The following is a 20,492-nucleotide window of genomic DNA, read 5'->3' on the forward strand; positions in this document are numbered from 1 at the left end:
GCAGTTGACTACTCGTCTTTATTGTTCAGTGTCCAGAAAATAGGACGCATTTCCCACAAAATCACATCTGGCGTAAACCCTGGATTTCCCAGTGCAGCTTGAAAGATATAAAAAGCAAGTGTGCTATGGACGACAGTTATAAAATTCAAAGAGCAATGCACAAGATCAAAATTAACTAAGTAAAAGAACCAACAGGAGTTGTTTGAGGTTATGGACTGGCAATGCAGGGTAAAGTGTGTTGAGTACAGCACAGCTTAAATGCATATCTGTATACTGTGATTCACACAGAAATTCAGATTAGTGCGGTTTAAAATTAACATGTGCATCAGTGCTGTGACTTGCTGGAAATAAATGGTCTTGGGTAGCTCGTGCTTTGGTATTACAGCTAAAAATTAAAAACCTCAACAGTTTCAGTAGCAAGACATCAGTACTACAAGTGGTGAATCAGTTCTGCTGACCACTACATGGTGGAAGAAAGTTTTCAATGCATGAATATCGTCGGAGGTTTGCTCTAACATCTGTACTTACTCAAACTTGTTCATATGAAGACAAATTCTCAACCCGCCTCCAACTACTGCCATTTTAACTCTCAAGAACTTCGGAATAAATCCCACTAATCGAATAGCCTATTTTACATCCTAAATCTTTAGCCAGTTGAAAGCATACTGTGAACATAAATCAATGCAAAAGCCACCATTTTAAAAACTGTATTTGTGTGCGATTTGCATGCAGAATTGCAGCCAGGTTTTCACATTTCACAAAGCTTTTCACTAACAATACCTAGAGCTGTGTTATGATGCAAGACGAGAAGACATTATTAAGCATGTGAAGTTACAGTTTGATTCATCCTTCCCCCAGTAGCAGTGCCAAACAAAACAAAAGAATTTGACTGATATGTTGGGTTTAATGTCCCAAAACCACCATACGGTTATGAGAGACGCCGTAGGGGAGGGCTCCAGAAATTTCGACCACCTGGGGTTCTTTAACGTGCACCCAAATCTGAGCACACGGGCCTACAACATTACCGCCTCCATCAGAAACGCAGCCGCTGCAGCCGGGATTCAAACCCGCGACCTGCGGGTCAACAGCCGAGTACCTAAGCCACTAGACCACCGCGGCAGGGCAAAATGAAAAAAAAAAAAAAAAGAAGCACCAAAATTCGATTTGAGTTTTAATGGAAGCAAGATGTGTTATAGACCAAATTCCAGCAAAACCGAATTTCAATGACGTTTCAGTATGACATACCGTATTTTCTCGCATATAACCCGCACCCCTGACTTTGAACTCCCTGCAAAAAAAAAAAAAAACTCGCGTATAACCCGCATAGCACAAAAAAAAAACTGTTTTGGGAAGTCACAACTGCACAGCACATCACATACTTGTTCGCAAAAGAGCTTTATTTCGAAGCGATCGTTGCAACGTTGACAGCGCCGATTCCCGTTCATTCAATAATCGCCCGACTCGCCACTGTCGCTGCTGCCATCCGAGACTTCGTCACTGCTCTCGAAGACGAAATCGTCTTCAGTGCCATCCAAGCAATTTCTGATGGCGCACTTTGTGAAGCTCTTGCGCACCATGGCCGGAATTGCCCCCCACGCATCCACGATTCACTGGCACAGCAGTGCATTGTCTGGCCTTCGCACGCGCCCAGTCGGTGTCGGGGCGTAACGGCAGTTGGCCATCCACTCGGCTTACAGCCACTTCATGTGAGCCTTGAACGGCTTATTGAGGCACACGTCCAGTGGCTGTAGCATGGAAGTCATGCCACGGGGTATGATCACGAGGTCGGTGCGGTGGTCAGCGAAGCGCACTTTCACTGCGTCAGTGCAGTGGCCTCGAAACGAGTCCAACACCAGTATCGACCGCTGTGCCAACACGGTGCTCGGCCTCTTCTCCCAAATCAGCGAAGCCAGTCACAGACGAGGTCACCATTTATCCACGCTTCATCTTCGGTTCGCACAACAATCCCTAGTGGCAGTGGAGTGCTGGATAGCGTTTAGTCGCAAGCAAGGCGTCGGTCTGGGTAAGTGCAACTGTGCCAGCAGCTACAAAATCCAGAAGCAGTAGGCGACATTGATGGGAAGTTTTTCTTTCCCACTCACACATTGCCATGCTAGCTAACAAAATATTATGCTGTCCTCATTTAAATCAAGTTGGAGAAGCATTTACGAAAAATATTCTTCCTTCACTGTGAAAATGACGCCACCCTAATTCGCGTACATTTTAAAGGGGCCTAGTAACACTTCTTCAATGTAGCCGTAGAATGAATTCACTAAAGGAGCTTATAACCCCACAAATTGAGTGCAGCAAATTTTTTTAGAATTCGTGCAGTGCAAGCTAAGTTCTCTATAGAGAGACAAACCATTTGTCTTCAATGCTGCCTTTCAGCAATTTAAAATTTTGTGAGATTATCAAATAGGTGGCTTGGACACAGTTCTGCCATCAATTTACCTCATTTTAACACTGCTGCAATAAACTGATGTCAGTATGAATGTTAAACCTCAATTATAACAATGTAGACTAAACGAGCAATTCATTTTGTTAACTTAAAATTCATCAAATCAATCACTAAAACCAGCGGACATTTTAATTTTTTTTATTGTCTTTCTTTCCAGATGCAGTGAAACTTCGTTCTATTGAAATCATTGGTAAAAATGCTTTGTTATATTGACGTTAAAATACATTGTATTCCTTGGAAACTCAGTCCATTACTTTCTTATATTAGCAATTCTATTGAGGTTTAACAGCACTGCTGAAAATGGTCCAAATTTTTCATTCATACATTGCGAAGTCGCACGCATTTGCCCTTGTGTTGCCCCTGGATGCTGCAACTACGAAGTGTGGCATTATCTTGCAACCACAGCATAGAGTTGGGGGCACAAGTTTGCCCTAATAAATATGTTTATTTTATTAGCCTGTGCATCTCAGCAACACTACTATAGTATGTGGTGCACAACATGGCAGAGGTTCGTGCAACTGGGCACCTTTGGTAGCACATAATTAAAATATCTGGAGTTTTAAGTCCTCAAATAACTATCATATTTACACGAATGTTGGTCAGCCCATTTTTTCTTAATTTGAAATCCAAAGTTAGGAGGATCAACTTAGAATCGAGAACTAGTCTCGGTCGTCACGGTTTTCTGAAAATAATCCTCGTGTATTCCTGCATAACTAGCTTTCCTGCACAGCTTTAAAGCTCTGCCTTGAAGCCACTTTGGCACACCGTAATTTGTGTTTTTTCAGAGACATTGTAAATAATGTCTTAAAAATGAAATAAGCCTGTTTTTTGGCTCTCACAGAACAATTTTAGGGGGTCAACCTACATTTGAGTCGACTTACAATAATCTATATACTGTACGTGGTTGTGACAGATGCCATAGTGCGTCTAGCTGGGGACGCAAAGCAGCAATGTCCACCTGGAAAGTGATTCGGCCACACACAGCACTTTACACAGTGGGAAATGACAGTTTTTATTTTCAACAGATGAGGGTGTGCTGGGAGAGTGTGATGGGCCATTAAAACTTGAACTCCTTGTACTTCTTCGCTGTCTTCGTAGTGTCCTGCTGCTGCTTTTTTCGCTTGTTCTGCACACACACGAGGGCAGGATGTGGTAAAGACCCAGACAAAAAAAAAAAAAAAAAAAAAAGAGCTACTCTATCAGTTAGTTATCAATCGTCCTGACTGCCATTTCGTCAAAAGGATGCCTCACAATAATAAGGATTTTGTAGTTTCATTAAGCTCTGAAAATTGTACTGACAGTAAATGGTTTTACTGACGAAGAAGAGTTGCACAGAATTCAACATTTGGTTTTTACACTCTTCAGGCATAAACGTGCCTTGAAGAAGCAAAAGTAGAGCAAAATATTGGGCTTGTGCGAATAGTGAATTTTAGGTTTGAAGCGAATAGCAATTTTTTTTTCAAATGATTCCGAATCGAATTTTGATCAAAGAGTATATACATCAAATATTATAAAGAAAAATGAGTATATTTTTGAGGACCCAACTAACCTGCACAGTATATTTTAAAAATTGAAACAAAGCACGTACAAATGCCATTCCTTTTTCCAAAGGAAGTGGAAACAACTTTTGACATTCGGTAGAATGCAAGTGATAACCTGTAAAATATGTTACCTTTGAAAATTGACTATACCTACAGCATATAAGCCCGTATGACAAGCTTTTAAACTTTCAAAATTTGGAATTCATGTGAGGGTAATACGTACATCTTGAAGTGAGCATTCGCGGCAGTGTGTATTACACTTGAAAAATGTTTTCATGGTTTAGCATTTCTTTACTGCAACGAAACTACCTTTACAACAAGTTACATACGAATCAAATCGACTTTGATAGGTGCTTTCATGGCGTAGCACCCCTCTACCTTAGCAAAACCACCTTTACAGTGGTTACATGTGGATTAATATTATGTGCATTAGGATTAGGGTTAGGTGGATTAATAATTTCAATACCTCAAAATTTTCAACAATTTAAATTTGAAGCGAATTCGAATACAGTAATATTTGTTCGAATATTTGAAGCACTTGCACAAGCCTACAAAATATGTAATGTTGAATCAATGCCTTTAGTGCAGTTTATAAACAAAGGGAAGGCGGGATGTCTTGAGGGGCCAGTTGATTCATTACTTTAAAGGACAAAAAAGTGTTCCTTCTTTGTGGTGTTTTTTTTTCTTTAGTACACAATTTTTTCCTTTGAAAGGAAAGGCAATTGGAAAAACAATATTCCACCCTTTTTTTTTTTCTGCTAGTAAGAAGTAATGTTGAAACTCAATATAATGAGGTTAGATTCAAGGATGCCTTCATTATATCCAATATCTACTATAATTCATTACATGCTGACATGGGCAATTCAGGCTTATTTCGCTAAGTACCCAAGGGACCATGATACGTGTGTTCACTACATGGTCAAATTGTGACCATCTTTTTTTTTTTCTCTAATGAATTATATGCAAATTTTCAACATTTCAATCAATGAGCCGCTCGAGACTAGAGAGTGAGAACTACAGAACGCTGAAATGTTGGTGATGTATTCCTTTAATCAGCAGTTTGAACTGGACGGATTAATGAGCTTACTTATCCACACAAGTAAATTGTTGTAGATAAATGACAAGGGCGGCAGGATAAAACCTACGTAACGGCAGCTCCACCACCTTACTTTGAATAACATAAAGTAAGACCAATAAAGGCAGTTTGCCCATTACATGCAGACAGGAGGCCAATCGGTAAGGTGCCGACATAGCGCACGAACACCGAAAGCTCACCTTCTGCCGTGCTGCGTGCTCGGCCACCATGTCGCTGAGGTCCTCCTTGGCCAGGTGAGACTGCTGCTCGCGCAGGGTCTGTTCGTAACGGGCAGCCATGGCGGCAGAGTCCATCTCCAACTCGCTCGGGTCCAGGGCAATTTCCACGCCACCCGACTGCTTGGCCGTGCCCGCCACAACCGTCGGCATCTTTGGACCTCCCTTCACCATTGCCTGCACAGCACCAATAAACAGTGCCACATGATGTTCGGCAAAGAATGCCCTGTTTTAACACTCGCAATGAAGTTTGCAACATGAATGTTTTGATCTCGTCTACAAATGCCTAAAAAAAAACTACAATGTGCAAACAACAAATTTGCTAAGTGAAAGAAAAATACAAAAGTGGTATGTTTTCACAATTCTGAAGAAAAATTAAATAACAAAGTTTGTCTAATTTAAAAACAAATCGAGCCATATACATTGAAGCATACATGTATATAGCATTATACACGCACATGGTCAAGTTAACACAAGTAAATACACTGTATCTATAGTAATGCTGTGTATTCTAGGATTACATGTATTCAGATGCACAGTAAAATCTTGTTGATTCGACCCCTGTTAATTCAGAATTTCGGTTAATGCGGCCACGGTGTCTGGTCCCATCCAAAATGTACATTTTTCTATGACTGAAAACTCTCATTAACTCGGACAAATTTGGCCGCTCTTCGGCTACCCTGGAGACCGAACTTTTTTATTTTTTAAGATATCTGGATGAAACTTTCAGGGGTTGTTCACTATAATAAAACTAGCACAACTGCTAAGTTTCACGAAGCTGTGTTTCTTAGTTCCAGAGTTATTGAGGCTTAACTGGGTGCTTCACATGGGTGCCTGAGGAAGAGTCGTGAGAAATCCCAGGACATAGTAGAAAGCTGAAATTCATTGTGGTCATTCCTTGATAGCACTACAAAGCCGTTTTTTTTAATCCCCCCCCCCCCCCCCAAATTTTCACGCAACTTTGAATTTGATGTAACCAGTAATGGCCAGATTCATCAAAAAGTAATTGTTTATTATAAATTAAGAGCACCAATTTTCAAAAAAAGGAGCTTGTTACGCCCTCGCAAGGTCATTCAGGAACAGAATAAAAAAAACGGCACACAAATCTGATGAACGGTTTTCGAGTTCTTGCTTTCCTCAGCACCACAACAAGCAAAAAAATCTGTTCTGAGAAAACAGGCCGAGAAAGTTCAAAACGCGTGTTTTCTTCAAAAAGCTCCAGCACAGTAGCTAGAAGTGTCCTGGCGCACTCTTTTCTTCTTTCGCCTGGCCTCCATCTTCTCTTGGTGTCTTTTAGAATTCTTTTTTAGGCGTAAAGCGTCTTTTTCACGAGCTCGCTGGATGGCCAGATGACCTGGTTGAAGTCCAATGGAGTCCGATATCACTTGGGTTGCTTTGCAGCAGCCGGCATTGTAGCGCAGCACTGCTTCATGCAGTGCTGTTTCTACCGCGACCAAGGATGAGTGTTGTTCCTTCGGCATCAGAGACCACAGAATGGAGTGGAATGATTCTGATGCATTTTGCGTCTTCGCTCCCAGGCAGCGCTGAAGAAGCGACTTTTGTGACAGTCTTTCGTAGATGGGCAGCATAGCTGCAGCGACATAGTCCGGTAGGCTGTGTTTATGTTTTGGCTGTGGCTCACGCTTTGCCTCTGCAGCTCTATGGCGGCACCACGATTGAGCCCCCTCTGGGCAAAGTTAATGGTGAGGGTCCTGGTCAGTCGATGTGACGTAGTGATATAATGCCATCACTGCACGTTGCATGGCTGTTAGGTCAGTTGAATTGTTTCTCAGGGCCCAACCATAATATCCTGTCAGCTTTTCAATGAGGGCTTTAGTCAGCTTCCCCTTCCCACTCAGTGGCTTATCACTTTTCTGCACAATGTTTCGAAGAGCACTTCCAATCCTTTTCTGAACATGGTTCACACATTCTTCTTTTACAATTGGCACTAGCCCGTACACATTCTCTTCTGTGAGGGCAGCGAAGGTACGGCTGTCTCCGTCGGACACAAGAGTGGTGTACCGCAGGCCATGCTTGGATACAGACCGCCCAAAGAGAGTCAAGCCTGCCTCCACTTCCATGCTTCCCGATTTTGCGTCTGTGTTTTTCTGGCAAATGTGGTGCTTCTGCCAGCTTTCGTATGCTGCATCTCCAGGTTTGGGCCCTGTTTGGCATCCAAGGCAGTGGTTTGAAAGAACTACAGCATCCAAGATGAGACCTGTAAAGAAGTCAATTACTGATCCCACTCCGATGTGTGATGTGTGACCCCACTTATGCCATGTGCCATCGTACACTACGGTGATGTCCTTGCAGAAGCTAGGGTCCATTTCTTTATATGTTTTGACCACTGCTGTGGCAGAATCAGCATAAAACTTCTCCAAAGCGGTGGCCTCTGGCTTCCTGAACGTCTCTTTCAAGTGCTTTTGAAACGTCTTGTGGTGAAGACCTCTGTAAGAGACGTTCATGGCAGCCCAAAAGTCATTAAGAGCTGTTTGCCCCTTGCCTATTTGCTTTATAGCCATTATGGCGCGGGCATTTACATCGAAGGCCTGCGTGTCCTTTTTGCGGGGTGATGTCCATAATTTATCGACGGTGCCACAAGAGGCGCACACGACTTCAAGTTTTGTTGCAAGTCCAAGCTTGGTGCTCTCTCGGACAGTCATAGCACCTTTCAAACATTCTTTGCACACTATGCGGCTGAGCACGACGTTAAAGATGTTCATTTGAACGAGCGAAAAATGTTCGCCCTCACTTGTCACTGCAGGTGCAAGAGCCGGCTGCATCAGTTGAAATTTCTTCTGCGTCGCCGGCGTAGACTCGAGTTCAGTGCGAACGGCGTCACGACGTTTCGCATTCGCATCGATTTCTTCCTTCGTTAGGAAACACGTCCGCAGATGAAGCGACGGTCCACTCACGCTCGATGGCGGCACCGATTCAGACGTAGTGCTGGGTCCGGCGATATCAGAAGCACTCGGTGTCACACTGGATGGCATCGATTCGAAGCACGTGTCGAGCCCGGCGATCTCGGAAACACTCGGTGCATTTGCGGCTCCAGCCACACTCGATGTGTTGGACATGTTTGGTGACCAAAGGAAGAGGCTTTGAAAGGCAGCGCCTCCCAAGCTAGAAGAAGCGCTGTTGCGCTGGATTGCCGTTTTGCGCGATGTGCATTTGCCCTTGAGTGACCACCTCATCTGTGCACAAGCAGAGAAGTTCACGGTGACCATGAACATTGACTCCTTCAATGCGTCGGAAAGCTGGTTCGACCGCTTCAAGAAGCGACACGGGCTGGTGTTCCGCACCGTGTGTGATGAAAGAGGTGCGGTTGACGAAAGTGTTGTGCAGGACTGGCAGTCTGGACTATCCGCACGCCTTTCTACGTACGAGCCGTGCAACATTTTCAATGCTGATGAGACAGTGCTGTTCTATAAGGCTCTGCCTGACAAGACAATCGCGTTTAAGGGGGACCTGTGCATCAGTGGAAAACGAAGCAAAGAGCGCGTGACAGTTCTTCTGGCTGCTAACACGACCGGCATAGAGCGGCTGCCGCTGGTGGTGATCGGAAATGCTGCGAAGCCAAGATGTTTTAATATTAAGCAGCTGCCTGTCGACTACAGGTTCAACAGAAAGGCTTGGATGACTGCCGAACTCTTTTAAGCCTGGCTGCGACAACTCGACCGCGGCTTTGCAGCTAAGGCTCGGAATGTGTTGTTCGTGCTAGACAACTGTAGTGCACACACGAAGGTGTCCGGGCTGGAGAACATTGAACTGCTATTCTTGCCTCTGAACACAGCGGCTTCCCTGCAGCCGATGGACCAGGGAATCATACAGTTCCGAGAAAAGCCGCTATCGATGGCGGAATTCGAGCAGATGTTGCTCTGCATAGAGTCCGTCAAGCAGTACAAAGCAAGCCTGCTAAGCGCAATCCACATGCTGACATACGTGTGGAACAACACACCGTTTGCAGTAGTCATAAACTGCTTTAGGCATAGTGGCTTCGTGCATGGCGCTGCTGATCTGGGGGTGGTGGCCGATGAGGAAACAGGCGAAGAGCAAGATGGCCGCTATGTGAGCATCATGCCAGCTGATGTGCCCTTGGGTGATTACTTCGCAATTGACAATCATGTTGCCATGGCAGGCACAGTGACCGACAGCGATGTCGTCGCCGAAGTCTTGGATGGTGAAGGGGAATATGCTGAAGAGGTTGCAAGTGATGCTGACGACCATCCACACCACACTATGACATGCGTTGGCCGTTTTGGAGGACATACGCACGCTATCCTCGGACAGTGTGCGTAGCCACCTGCAGGAACTTTGCAATATTGTGACTTCGTCGCACATTGCATCCGTGAAGCAAACCGTGATCACAGACTTATTTAAGAAATGAAAGTCTGATGGTGCAGAAGACATTTTTCCAGTGTTTTTGTTCGTACTCGTGATAATTCATACCCTCGGTTAATTCGGACATTCTCTCCGGTCCCATGAGGTCCGAATTAACAGGGTTTTACTGTATCCATTGTTGTCCTTCCTAAGGACTGCAGTAAGTTATGAAAGACATTAGTTTTCATTAACTTCATATAGACAATTATTGAATTGACCAGCATTGCCCATTCAATTCATATCTGGCATTTCAAACATTTACACAACCATGAAAAAATTCCCGATAAAAGAAGTCGCAAATGAGTCTTAAGGACGCCTTAAGGATGTCTCAGGAAAAACACTGAAATGCAGTCAAGCCTGCTTATAATGAACCTGAGCCTGACGTGGCATTCGTTCGCTGTATCCCAAAGCTCGTGGTGAATGAAACACAGCTTTCAAAAAAGTTGCAAATGAAAACACAAAATTTTTTGCCAAAGAAAGTCTGATGCACATGTTTCTAAGTGCAGAAGCGATAAGGGCGGTCTCAAGTTTATTTCAAGCGGCAGCGTGCTTTTCGCTGAGGCCCGTGGCATAAGCTGCGTGAAGCGCCGACTCCAAAGTTTCGTCGTTCTCGCAATTTGATTCCTCCAAACCGCTCTTTTCGCATACTTCAATTACAATGCCCTAATCCGTGCACGGTTTTATCGTCGGCATTATCATCAGCCGTAATGGAACCATCACAACAGATGTACCACCCGCTCTCCCATGTCGAAGTAGACGCGCTGGCACAAATCGCCGCCGGTGTGGTCCTGTTCAGAAGCTTCAGGCTCAGCATCAAGCCCGACGTCGACGAAGTAAGTAGCCGTCACCGCCGCTTCCGAAATCTTCACCATCTCTACAACTGAATACAGGGCCGCCCGAAGCGGCAAGTTGGCTGCCATGTTGTCAACAGCTATGACAAGCGCTCCGCAATGCGGCACCCAACGCGCGGATTAAGCCCAAGCCAAGCGGACACACTTTAGATGTTTTGTTGAGCGGCAGGAGAAAGCATAGAAGGCCTCCCCTCTGCTATCCTGACCACACACGCACACCAAGAGCGAGCAAGATGCGCACACGTGACACACATGCCAGAACGCGTGAAACCGCTGTGGGCCCATTTCTAGTCAGAAAATGAAACTTCTGAATTTGAGCCAGCGTGGCTGGCGACGCGGAGCGGTGGAGACGGGTGAAGGAGTTGTGAACAAGAAAGGAGAGCAGATTTGCGAGAGAAGGGCGAAAAGTTGTTAGCGAGGGGAGGATACAACCAGAAGCGACCTTGAAAACCAAAACACGCGGGAAGACGCAGGTCGAGTAGCTTGCTTGAAAGGTCTGCGAAACACGTAACTCACACGTAGCAAAACTTGAAAGAGTGCCTGCGCGCGCAGGAGTCAAAGAATCGTTTTGTTGCGCCGGCGGGTTTGCATGACCTCACTGACTTCAATAATTCGAGATTGGTTCCATGCAGCAGCCATTTTTACCCTTCCGCATGCGTGCGGAAGGCATGCTGAGCCGAGTGCGAAGCGAGCAAGAACAGGTCCTTAACACGAAACAAATCGCGAATTATCAGAGTTAGTGGGGTAGCCTACGCGCGTGCACAAGAACGATACGATAAGACAAGACGCAGACGATCGGACACAGTCGGTAGCCGACAATGTTGGCAAATGGTCTGGTCACTTCAGGTGAGCGACGCCAACGAAAGTACCAGCAATAAAAAACCGAGGGGAGATCGGTCTTCAAAAGATCGGTGGCCGTGTGAAAACACGGGCCTTGTCTGGCGATGCAGGGTGCTCAGAGTAGCGGGAGGACAAAGGACGGAGGGGTGCGTAACAAAAAGCGGTCGGGCAGAGCGGCAACTAGAGGGGCACGGAGGCAGGGTTGGTGTTTAACAATAAGAATCTATCGGCACCTTGCCGATGCCTGATCAGTGGTGTAAAGTGGTTTCCCGGGAAATCGACAGAGTGCCAACTCCGTTCGCTGTAACCAATCGGCGGCGCTCGGAGACATTCGTTGTAAGTGCGATTTGGTGTCATTGAAACAATGTACATTTCCACGATCACACAAATATTTTTTGTTTTAAGCGAAAGTTCGTTTTAAGTGAGGCAGTTATATGTGGGCTCGACTGCAATAGTAAATGCAATGCAGGTCTTTATATATTTTATGTGCTCTTTAAGTTTTTATTAGACTGACATGCTGTTACCTAGGTCAGTGGTTCTCAAATGAGGGTTTGCGAAGCCATTTCTATGATCCACGAAACCCTCACCTGCATTTTTCTTTAAGCCCGACTGTGCCACGCATTGATGAACTGTCCAAAAATGAAGTGATGTGGCACGTTTGTTTGATGTTTTTGGTAGCAATAAAAGGCACCAGTTTCACACTCCAGTTGTGTTAATTTACCTACGTGCCCCCCTCCCTCACCTCCACTGCAAGGGGTCCCGCAGTCACTTCCACCAGTCCATAAGGGGTCCCCGACACATCCATGGCTGAGAACCTTACTGGTGTAGGTATTCAGCAAGACTGGCGGCATAAAATCAACTGGATGAACCCCAACACGAAGTGCACAATAGCTGTGACTATGTACACTGTGTGTGCACACTGTTTTAAATGAACAATATAAGCAGAGGCAATTACCTTCACACGCAAACTTCTTTATAACAAAGTTGCATGCATCTTACAAGAAAAGAAATCCGCTATCTAAAAATTTGTTATATATTGTAAACACTGAGCAAAAGGCAGTAGCTGCATCGGGACAGTAGCAGCAAAAGCTGGACGGGTATACGGGCAGCATTGCACAGCAACAAGCCAGGCAGCTCTATCTCGAGCCTCATTCAAGGCTGTCGAAGTGGTTGCACCAGTGGGCGTTCCTTTCCACTACAGTTATAAAGGTTATCCCTAACAATGTACCCATTGCAAGACAATTTTTCGTTTACTTCATTATAACCAATGCTGTGTTATATCAGTCTTTGTTATTTGAGGTCTGCGTGTACTATGAACAAAAACAGAGCAAGTCAAGTCTTCAGGCCACACAAACAAATGGAAGATTATCCAGCAAACGCATGCCATACGGCATTAACACCCATCAACAAATACATGCAGCGTGAGCAGGTGGCAAAACTCACGGCGCTCATGTCGTAGACGTGCGTCGATCCCATCATGGCAGCGCCTACCCTCTCGGTCTTCTTCTCGGGCAGAATGGTGTACAGGGCTGGGGTGTCCCCACTGCAGACACCGAAAGAATGACTCGTCACAACACAGCCCCAGGCCAGTTATCAAAACCAGGTGCCAACCTTTCGAGCCTTTGCAAGAAAATGCCACTATTTTTTAAGTCTCATCCTTCACCATTGTCTGTACACCAAAATGAGGGCTCTACCTTTACTAACTCGAGCCATATACAGTAGACCCTTTTTTGAACGAAACCTGAAGGGACCAGGAAAATGTGTTTCCTTTAAGAGGAGTTTCTTTTATCGAGATATACGCACGGGTACAATATTCAAGTACGAAACCGAACATATTAGTGGCAGTTGTTCTATTTAAGCAGTAATTTTGTTTAATTACTGTAACAGGAAAAAAACTTTAATAAGAAGTTCACCGCAAATTCACGAGTGACATCAAGGGGACCTTGGCAGCAATTTTTCACACATTCAATGCAATATAATGCGAACATCAAAGAAAATTTTTAGCGAACTCTTTAAAATATGTTGCTACCGAAAGGCAGCTAGGAATGCTGAGGGCTAGAAGCAAACAACTGCTTTAGTATATGAAGAACAAATCTTATACAAGACAGCTGCATCACAAAAAAATGATCAATGAAAATAAAGTTGCTAGATGTTTGTTACATACGCAGATATATAAAAAAAGGGAGGGGGGCATTCAACTGTCGAGCTTTGCCTTAAAAAGGTGAACGCGATAACTATTCCCTAGTGCGTACTTCAGCCACTGAGGGCATACTTTTCATAGTATGATGTTACTTGAATGTGGTTGCTGTCAGTGAAGCTTTCTGACATGGCTTCATTTTGTGTAATGGGCGGCATGCTTAAAAACATGAGCAAACTTGTGCATGAAATCTTTTCGAACTTGCTATGCACCCACTGCGTAGTTTTAAGAAAATACACGAAGCAAGGTGTACGACTCTTGTAATCAGTGACCTGCTTTAAACCACAAAGTCGCTATGATAATCACATGTTATCACGCCCGATACACTTTTACCGCGCAATATTACTGCAATATTACACATATTATGAAGCATGTATGCAGGATGCATATGTCTGTAAAGCATGAACGTTATTTTCACTGCATTTCCAAACAGAGGAAGCTATTTTCACTGTATTTACAAGTATGCAACTTTTGGCTGTATGGTACAACACCTGCTTGCCACGCAAATGAGCTGGGTTCGATCCACACTCGGAACCAGAAAGTTCTTCATAATTTCTGCGAAACAAACAATTTAACGCTATAGCGTTGGAAGACAAAATATGATTTCTGCAGCGAATTTCCATACATGCCTTAGGACATGCCAAGCAAACCAGCCAGTCATCCTCACCCTTCCATCTCGGACTCAATCTTGCGCTTTCGTAGCTCAATCATGTCTGGAGTTTCAACTCCGGTGGGTATCGAGCTGAAGCCACTAGGTGTCACCAGGCCTTCGGCTGGAGTGACCAGACCCGTCTCGTCTTCAACACCCTCTTCCTCGTCTTCGTCCTCATCTTCTTCCTCCTCCGAAGACTCACTCTCGAGCTCACCCCAGAGAGTGCGATCGACCTCTTCATCAACCATGTTGTTCTGGAAACAATGTTAGCATCATTTCTACTTTGTAAGGCTCTGCTAATCGTTCAAGGTGGTGGATCGGTAACAGTAGCACCTTCATTTTACACACTATAGAGACTGCTGAAAAACGAATACATTATCCAGAAGATCACTAAACAATAGCAAATGCCTACAGGTGCCTTACGCAAAAGCGGCATCTGATGTTTCACACAGTAATCTTACCGTAATTAGTCAATAAGCTTTTTTTCTTTTCTCAGAATCAAATTACTGCAGCTATGCTTTTAGCCGATATTATCCGTAAGGTAAAAACTCATCTAATCAATTCAGCTTCGCTCTGGGTTTTTAGCAGCCAAAACCACAGCATGATTATACACAGCGATGAGAGTGAGAAAGGGGCTGAATTAGATGCGACCATCTGGTGTCCTTTAATGACCACCAATACCTAAATAGGCCAGCATTTATGCGTATCAGCACACTAAAATGTGGCTGTTGCAACAATGATAAACATTTCACTAGATCCATAAACCATGTTCATAACCAGGAGTTTAGTGGAGCTCAGTTTGGAATTGAAATTCAGTATAGGCACAATGCCTCTAGTGAATGCAAGCTTACAGTATGTCTACAGCCTGCCTGACTAGCCAGTTGAGCAACACTCACCGTAGCGTCTGATGACTGTGTGCCGAATACATCACCATAGAGTGGTCTGCCCATTTCGTCCACAGGTGGTTTGCCCCAGCCACCAGCATGGTACCCAAAGGAGCAACCCTGGGAAGGATGAACACAGCATCGGCACATGAATACAAATTTACAGTTCATTGTGCTTGCAATGGTGAATACGGAATTTCATACCGGTGTCACACAGGCGCTCTCGATTGTGTTTGGGGCTGATACGAATTATGCTCTACCAGGATCAGGTGGTGCTACACTATCTCCTCATCGCAATCAAACCTGATTGTGATCAGGTTCGATTGCAACTCGGCTCCCAGATTGTGATTTGACTCACGTCAATGCAAAGCTCAATCTGGAATAGTCTGGATCATGTGCAAACGACCATTGGTGATTGCAATCAAGAAATACAATCCAGATTTGCCCCGATTTCGATCGAAAGTGCCCATTAAGCATTGGTGTTAGTTCACTTATCTGACTTTCACTTAGATGATTCAATAATAAGTAGTTACAAAGAAGCTTTAACATTACATATGTATAATGTTCAGAGATACACAACCTTTGATTATGTAGAACCCAAAATCACCGTTTGCAGAGAAAATTTTGTAGTTTTCCTTCAAGATTTGACTTCGAATTAGTGGAATGTCGTATTAGCTGATGCCACCAGCAAGAATGTTCATATTATTGGTAGGCTAGCTAGGAGCAAAGAAAGCATCGAGAATTAGCATCACTAAGCGTGTGCTGTGTTTTCAGTAACTTCTGGTGGAAACAACAAAAAATAGAGCCATAACAACGTAAATCTAGCGTGAAAAAACACGGACAAGTAAGGGTACACCACAAGCTTTCTTGTCCATGTTTTTTCGCGCTACATTTACGTTGTTATACGTCAGTACCAACTCACTTGCCTCTCCGTTTTGCTTAAAAAATAGAGAATAGAATTCAATCACAGCTGATAAATATTGCATCAGTAGTCGTGTATGCACAGCCAGTGTTTGTACTGTGACATATTTCATGCATTCGTATACATGTTTATGGAGGGAAGTCATATGCTTGACGTATGAAAGAGATGTAAAGAATAACATTTTAAATGAATTGCATATGTTCTATAAGCATATACAGCAAAAAATTATAAAAAAACATGTTCTTGCAAAGGTGATTATTTGAATAATCACCTTGCCTTTAACCCCTTCAACAAGTGTTCCACTTTCACGATTTACTTGAGCAAGAATATGTAGAGAAACATTTAGGATTCTACATAACACTTTCAGGTTCATTCAAATGAGATTGTTCTAGTAACGGTGGCTTGATTCAGGTTTCAAAATTTACATTTAGTACTGCACCACAATTTGAAACTAAATACAGAGATTTTTTTTTCATGCTCATGTTTAAGCTTATGCTAACATAATAAAAAACATGCACTCACATCTGGAATCGGGGCGTTGAGACCCGGTATCTTGAGGTTCGGATATGAAGGTGGTGGTCCATACCGCTGCATGGCAATAAGCCAAGGTGGAGGGCACCGGTGGCAGTTCTAGAACAAGGCAAAAAATTATAAAAAAAGGGGAGTAAAAAAAGAAACCTATTCAACACATGTAACGGAAACTGAACTAGCACTGAAACTCATTTCTGCATCAGAAACAGCTAAACTCAAAGGAGGCCAACAAATAGAACCCTTCAACAACACTAACAATCAAGGATTCACGCCTGCAATGCCTTGCTCCTCTCCTACAAGTGTAGAAAGGTGGAACAGGGCCAGCAGTAAAGCAGGGAGTAAGAAAGCAAATAACCGTTACCCAATCTTTCAACTTCTAAGCATAAGTTTTGTTGATATGCCAATAAAACGGGAGCATTCAACTGCTCCAAACTGCTTTTGCCTCTTTCACCCTGAATACCCTACCCCTCTCTTCCTAGTACACACGCGCGCGCACACACACACACACACACACACACACACACACACACACACACACACACACACACACACACACACACACACACACACACACACACACACACACACACACACACACACACACACACACACACACACACACACACACACACACACACACACACACACACACACACACACACACACACACACACACACACACACACACACACACACACACACACACACACACACACACACACACACACACACACACACATGCACGCATGTGCACGAGAAAGCTTTTTTCGCTACTAAGTAACGCACCGGACCAGTGGGCATTCCCAGAGCAATCCTCAGGTCATCCGTCAGGTCACCAGGTTTCTTTTCCTTCAGTCGCGTCTCAAACTCCTTTCCCTGCAATCAGAAAAAAAAAGTTTATTTAGTTTTATACTCCCAGGTAATGCTCTCTTTTAACGATTGATGGTGGGCATGTTCGCGACGCTCGGAACAGTATGGCTAAAAAACGAATACCTTGTGCATCCAGCAGTCCAAAACAAAGCTCACCTCATAGTACAGATCCCCGTGCATGGTCATGCGAGGCTTGGTCTGCCACTTGAAGAAAGCGTCGTGCAGCTTCTGGTAGTCAATGTCGATCTTGCCCAGCTTGGGACGCACTTTCTCACGCATCTTGGCCTTCATCGTCTTCTGGTCTTCCTGCAAAGACAAACAAGAGACTGCTCACAACTATAGCCACCTATACTGAGACAAGGGGCAAGAAAAACTCTGGTAAAAAAGATGCGCAGTGAAAAGGACTTCAATGTAACCACTCGTAACTTCAAATGGTAAGTGATGCACTGTCTAAACCTTTTCAGAGACTGTGTGTTGCTAAACTTAAAAAGCCTTTAGAAAGATGCACGAAATGCAACGCTACTGTTAAGCCTGAAATACACTGAAATATTTAGGGCAACTGCTCCATTGTGATTGCGCAGCTATAGACCGGAAGAATAACGTTCCATTTACTGAGAGGTGAACAAAGGGGCAGAATTTAAGTACAAAACCAATTTTATTAGAGGCAGTTCTTCCATTAAAGCACAATTCAGTTTAAGGAATAACCACTTGATGTGAGTCGACTCTATAAGAGGGTGAGATAAGTACAAAGTATTCACTTAAAACCCAAATATAAGAAACTCGGATATAACGAAATATTGGTTACAACAAACAAAATGAAGATTAGCCGTGCAATACATACAGTGTCAAGAATAACCTTTATAACAAATTTTTGGATATAATGAACTTATTCTCATGCAAGGTGCAAATTTGTTATAATGAGGTCCGAGTGTACACAGGAACAAAAAATGATGACCCATTCATGTCCATTCATAATGCTTCTACATGAGGAATGGAATCCGCTTTAAGGGGAGATGCGGGTCGAAAAACCGCGATTTTTTTTCGAAAAAGTCAATTTTGTATTTTCTTGTCTTTTGTATTCCTCCAAGCCTTCACCTCAATATCTTAAAAATCAAAGCTGAGAATCAACTAGAAGTTATCGAAAAATGCAATTGAAGCACTCGCGGTGGCTCATGAAAGTGCGAAATTACGCGATTTTCGCACACGCAGCACTTGGCTCTACGGCATCACCGGCACTTTAAATTTCGCGGGCATGCAGGCTTAACCCTCTTCTCCCAGAGCCCATTTTGGCAGAGCGTCATTCACGCTAAAAAAACAACAAAAATCCTTTTCCCACTGCATTCTAGCGTGGGGAGTGGGCCTTCGAAGTCACGTGGTATGATCAAAGCCCTGCTATTGGTTGCGAGCATTCCGCCGCGCAGTCGGATGTGGGCGCTTTCTTTGTTCTCCTGCTTTTGCCGAGACATCGACGAACACAACCGCCCGAGTTATCATTTTCGCGCCATGGATGCCGGGGAAAAATACTACTTTCGTTCATGGAAGTTCAATACGCGGCACCAGTACAAGGGAAGGCGCCCCAAACGCAAGCAGTGCACACCGGTGAGAGGTTCATTTGCCACTAGGCCTAGTGGCGGCAGCAGAGATGCACCCGATTTGAATTGTTCGAGCTTCATTTTTAGCGTCGATGACTTCGTCAGTGCTTCAAAGTGAAAGATAAAGATGTTCGACGACAAAAGCAAGTGTCAGGACGAACGTGGAAGCACATTTTTTTGTGAGACCGATGCGACGCAGAACCTCGTCAGCGGCGCAGTATGCCCCAACTGTGGGCGGTGCGAGCTGTGCATTCAAGTAGTGGCAAGTAGACGATAAGGACTGGCATCGTTTTCAGAACTTTAGCGCCGAAATGACGCATGTGATGCAACTATTGTTTCGTCCACGTACACGTCAAGCTGTGTGTATCCGTCATGCAGTGGAAGCGAGGAGACGTCCGCCAGCGGCAGTGTATCGGACAACTTCGCTGTGAGCGTGAAGTCGGTGGTCGCATTGCGTGCGATCGGCGTCAGACACGAGCAGCTTGTGCAACTTTGTGCCATCATTGGTGTTCAAAATCTAGTGTGTCATAAGAACTGCCATGGGCAAAAAAAAAAAAAAAATTGCATACTGCCGCCGAAAACCTCGCACGAGCCCGAGAACAACAGCCCATTGCCGCAGTACCGAAAAAAAAAAAAAAAAGCTTGTCGGGAGGAGGCAGCTCGCAGAGACTCTAAGGGTCCAAGAAAGCTTGTCGGGAGGAGGCAGCTTGCAAAGACTGTAAGGGTCCAATGTATAGTGCTGGATTCATCTGAAACTGTCAACTTTTTCAAGATAGCTTTGCTGACGTTCTCGGTGAATTTGATGCAGATTGGTTGAAGAGTATAGTATTAAACATGTTTTTGAACTTTCAAACCTCTCTTTATCAGTTCCCCATTTTTGGCATTGTTAGAGCTTGTGCGCTATAATTTGTACGCTTTACGTAGTCTGATTCCAATGAAACTTGGCATGCCTAAAGTTAAACATGTCCTCAATTCAAATAAACAACTTTCAGAGGTCTCCAAAGCATATTCAGCTAGATAATTTCAGAAGCTTGTTCCTTGAGAATGGTAAAACCCAAACTCAGCATTAGAATTGTTTTCTAGGCTGTTGCCTAAGGTTGCACAAAAATGCATTGTTTTTACAAATGCATGGTCTGCAAAAAACCAAATGAGCCATGAAAAAAATAAAAGCAGATTTGAAAAGAGGAGCTCGAACTCTATAACTGGTAAAAGTTTCCTTGAGCAGTCACAAATATCTGAAGAAAAATCTTTTAGAGGAGCATTTCCCCGTAATCGCCAACTCTTGGGAATCACCTCTCGGACAGAAAAAAGAAGTCAGGGACAGTATCAGCGAAACAAAGTCAATGCGCAGCCTTACTGTCAAGTAGAGCTTTCTATTACAGCACACAATCATTTATACAAGTATTATTCGATGTTGGTGCCAGTTCCAGGGCAGGGATGTGTGCGACAGGCACACTAACTTC

At 44.1% G+C, this 20,492-nt stretch overlaps 1 protein-coding gene across 2 annotated transcripts in view; it reads right to left on the minus strand.

Moving 5' to 3' along the window:
- Positions 1-3,445: 3,445 nt before the first annotated feature.
- LOC119170575 (splicing factor 3b subunit 2) overlaps positions 3,446-20,492 on the minus strand; it is a 53,658-nt gene continuing 36,611 nt past the window's right edge. For both annotated transcript variants that reach the window (XM_037421781.2, XM_037421779.2), the window contains exons 16-23: positions 17,594-17,743; positions 17,354-17,443; positions 16,559-16,666; positions 15,127-15,234; positions 14,246-14,484; positions 12,825-12,924; positions 5,275-5,487; positions 3,446-3,584 (exon numbers count right to left, since the gene is read on the minus strand). In XM_037421781.2, coding sequence (XP_037277678.2) covers positions 3,516-3,584; positions 5,275-5,487; positions 12,825-12,924; positions 14,246-14,484; positions 15,127-15,234; positions 16,559-16,666; positions 17,354-17,443; positions 17,594-17,743 — 1,077 coding nt within the window. In that variant the 3' untranslated portion in view covers positions 3,446-3,515. The remainder of the gene's footprint in view (positions 3,585-5,274; positions 5,488-12,824; positions 12,925-14,245; positions 14,485-15,126; positions 15,235-16,558; positions 16,667-17,353; positions 17,444-17,593; positions 17,744-20,492) is intronic.

Source organism: Rhipicephalus microplus, chromosome 2, assembly GCF_043290135.1.
Source record: "Rhipicephalus microplus isolate Deutch F79 chromosome 2, USDA_Rmic, whole genome shotgun sequence".
Classification (NCBI taxonomy): domain Eukaryota; kingdom Metazoa; phylum Arthropoda; class Arachnida; order Ixodida; family Ixodidae; genus Rhipicephalus; species Rhipicephalus microplus.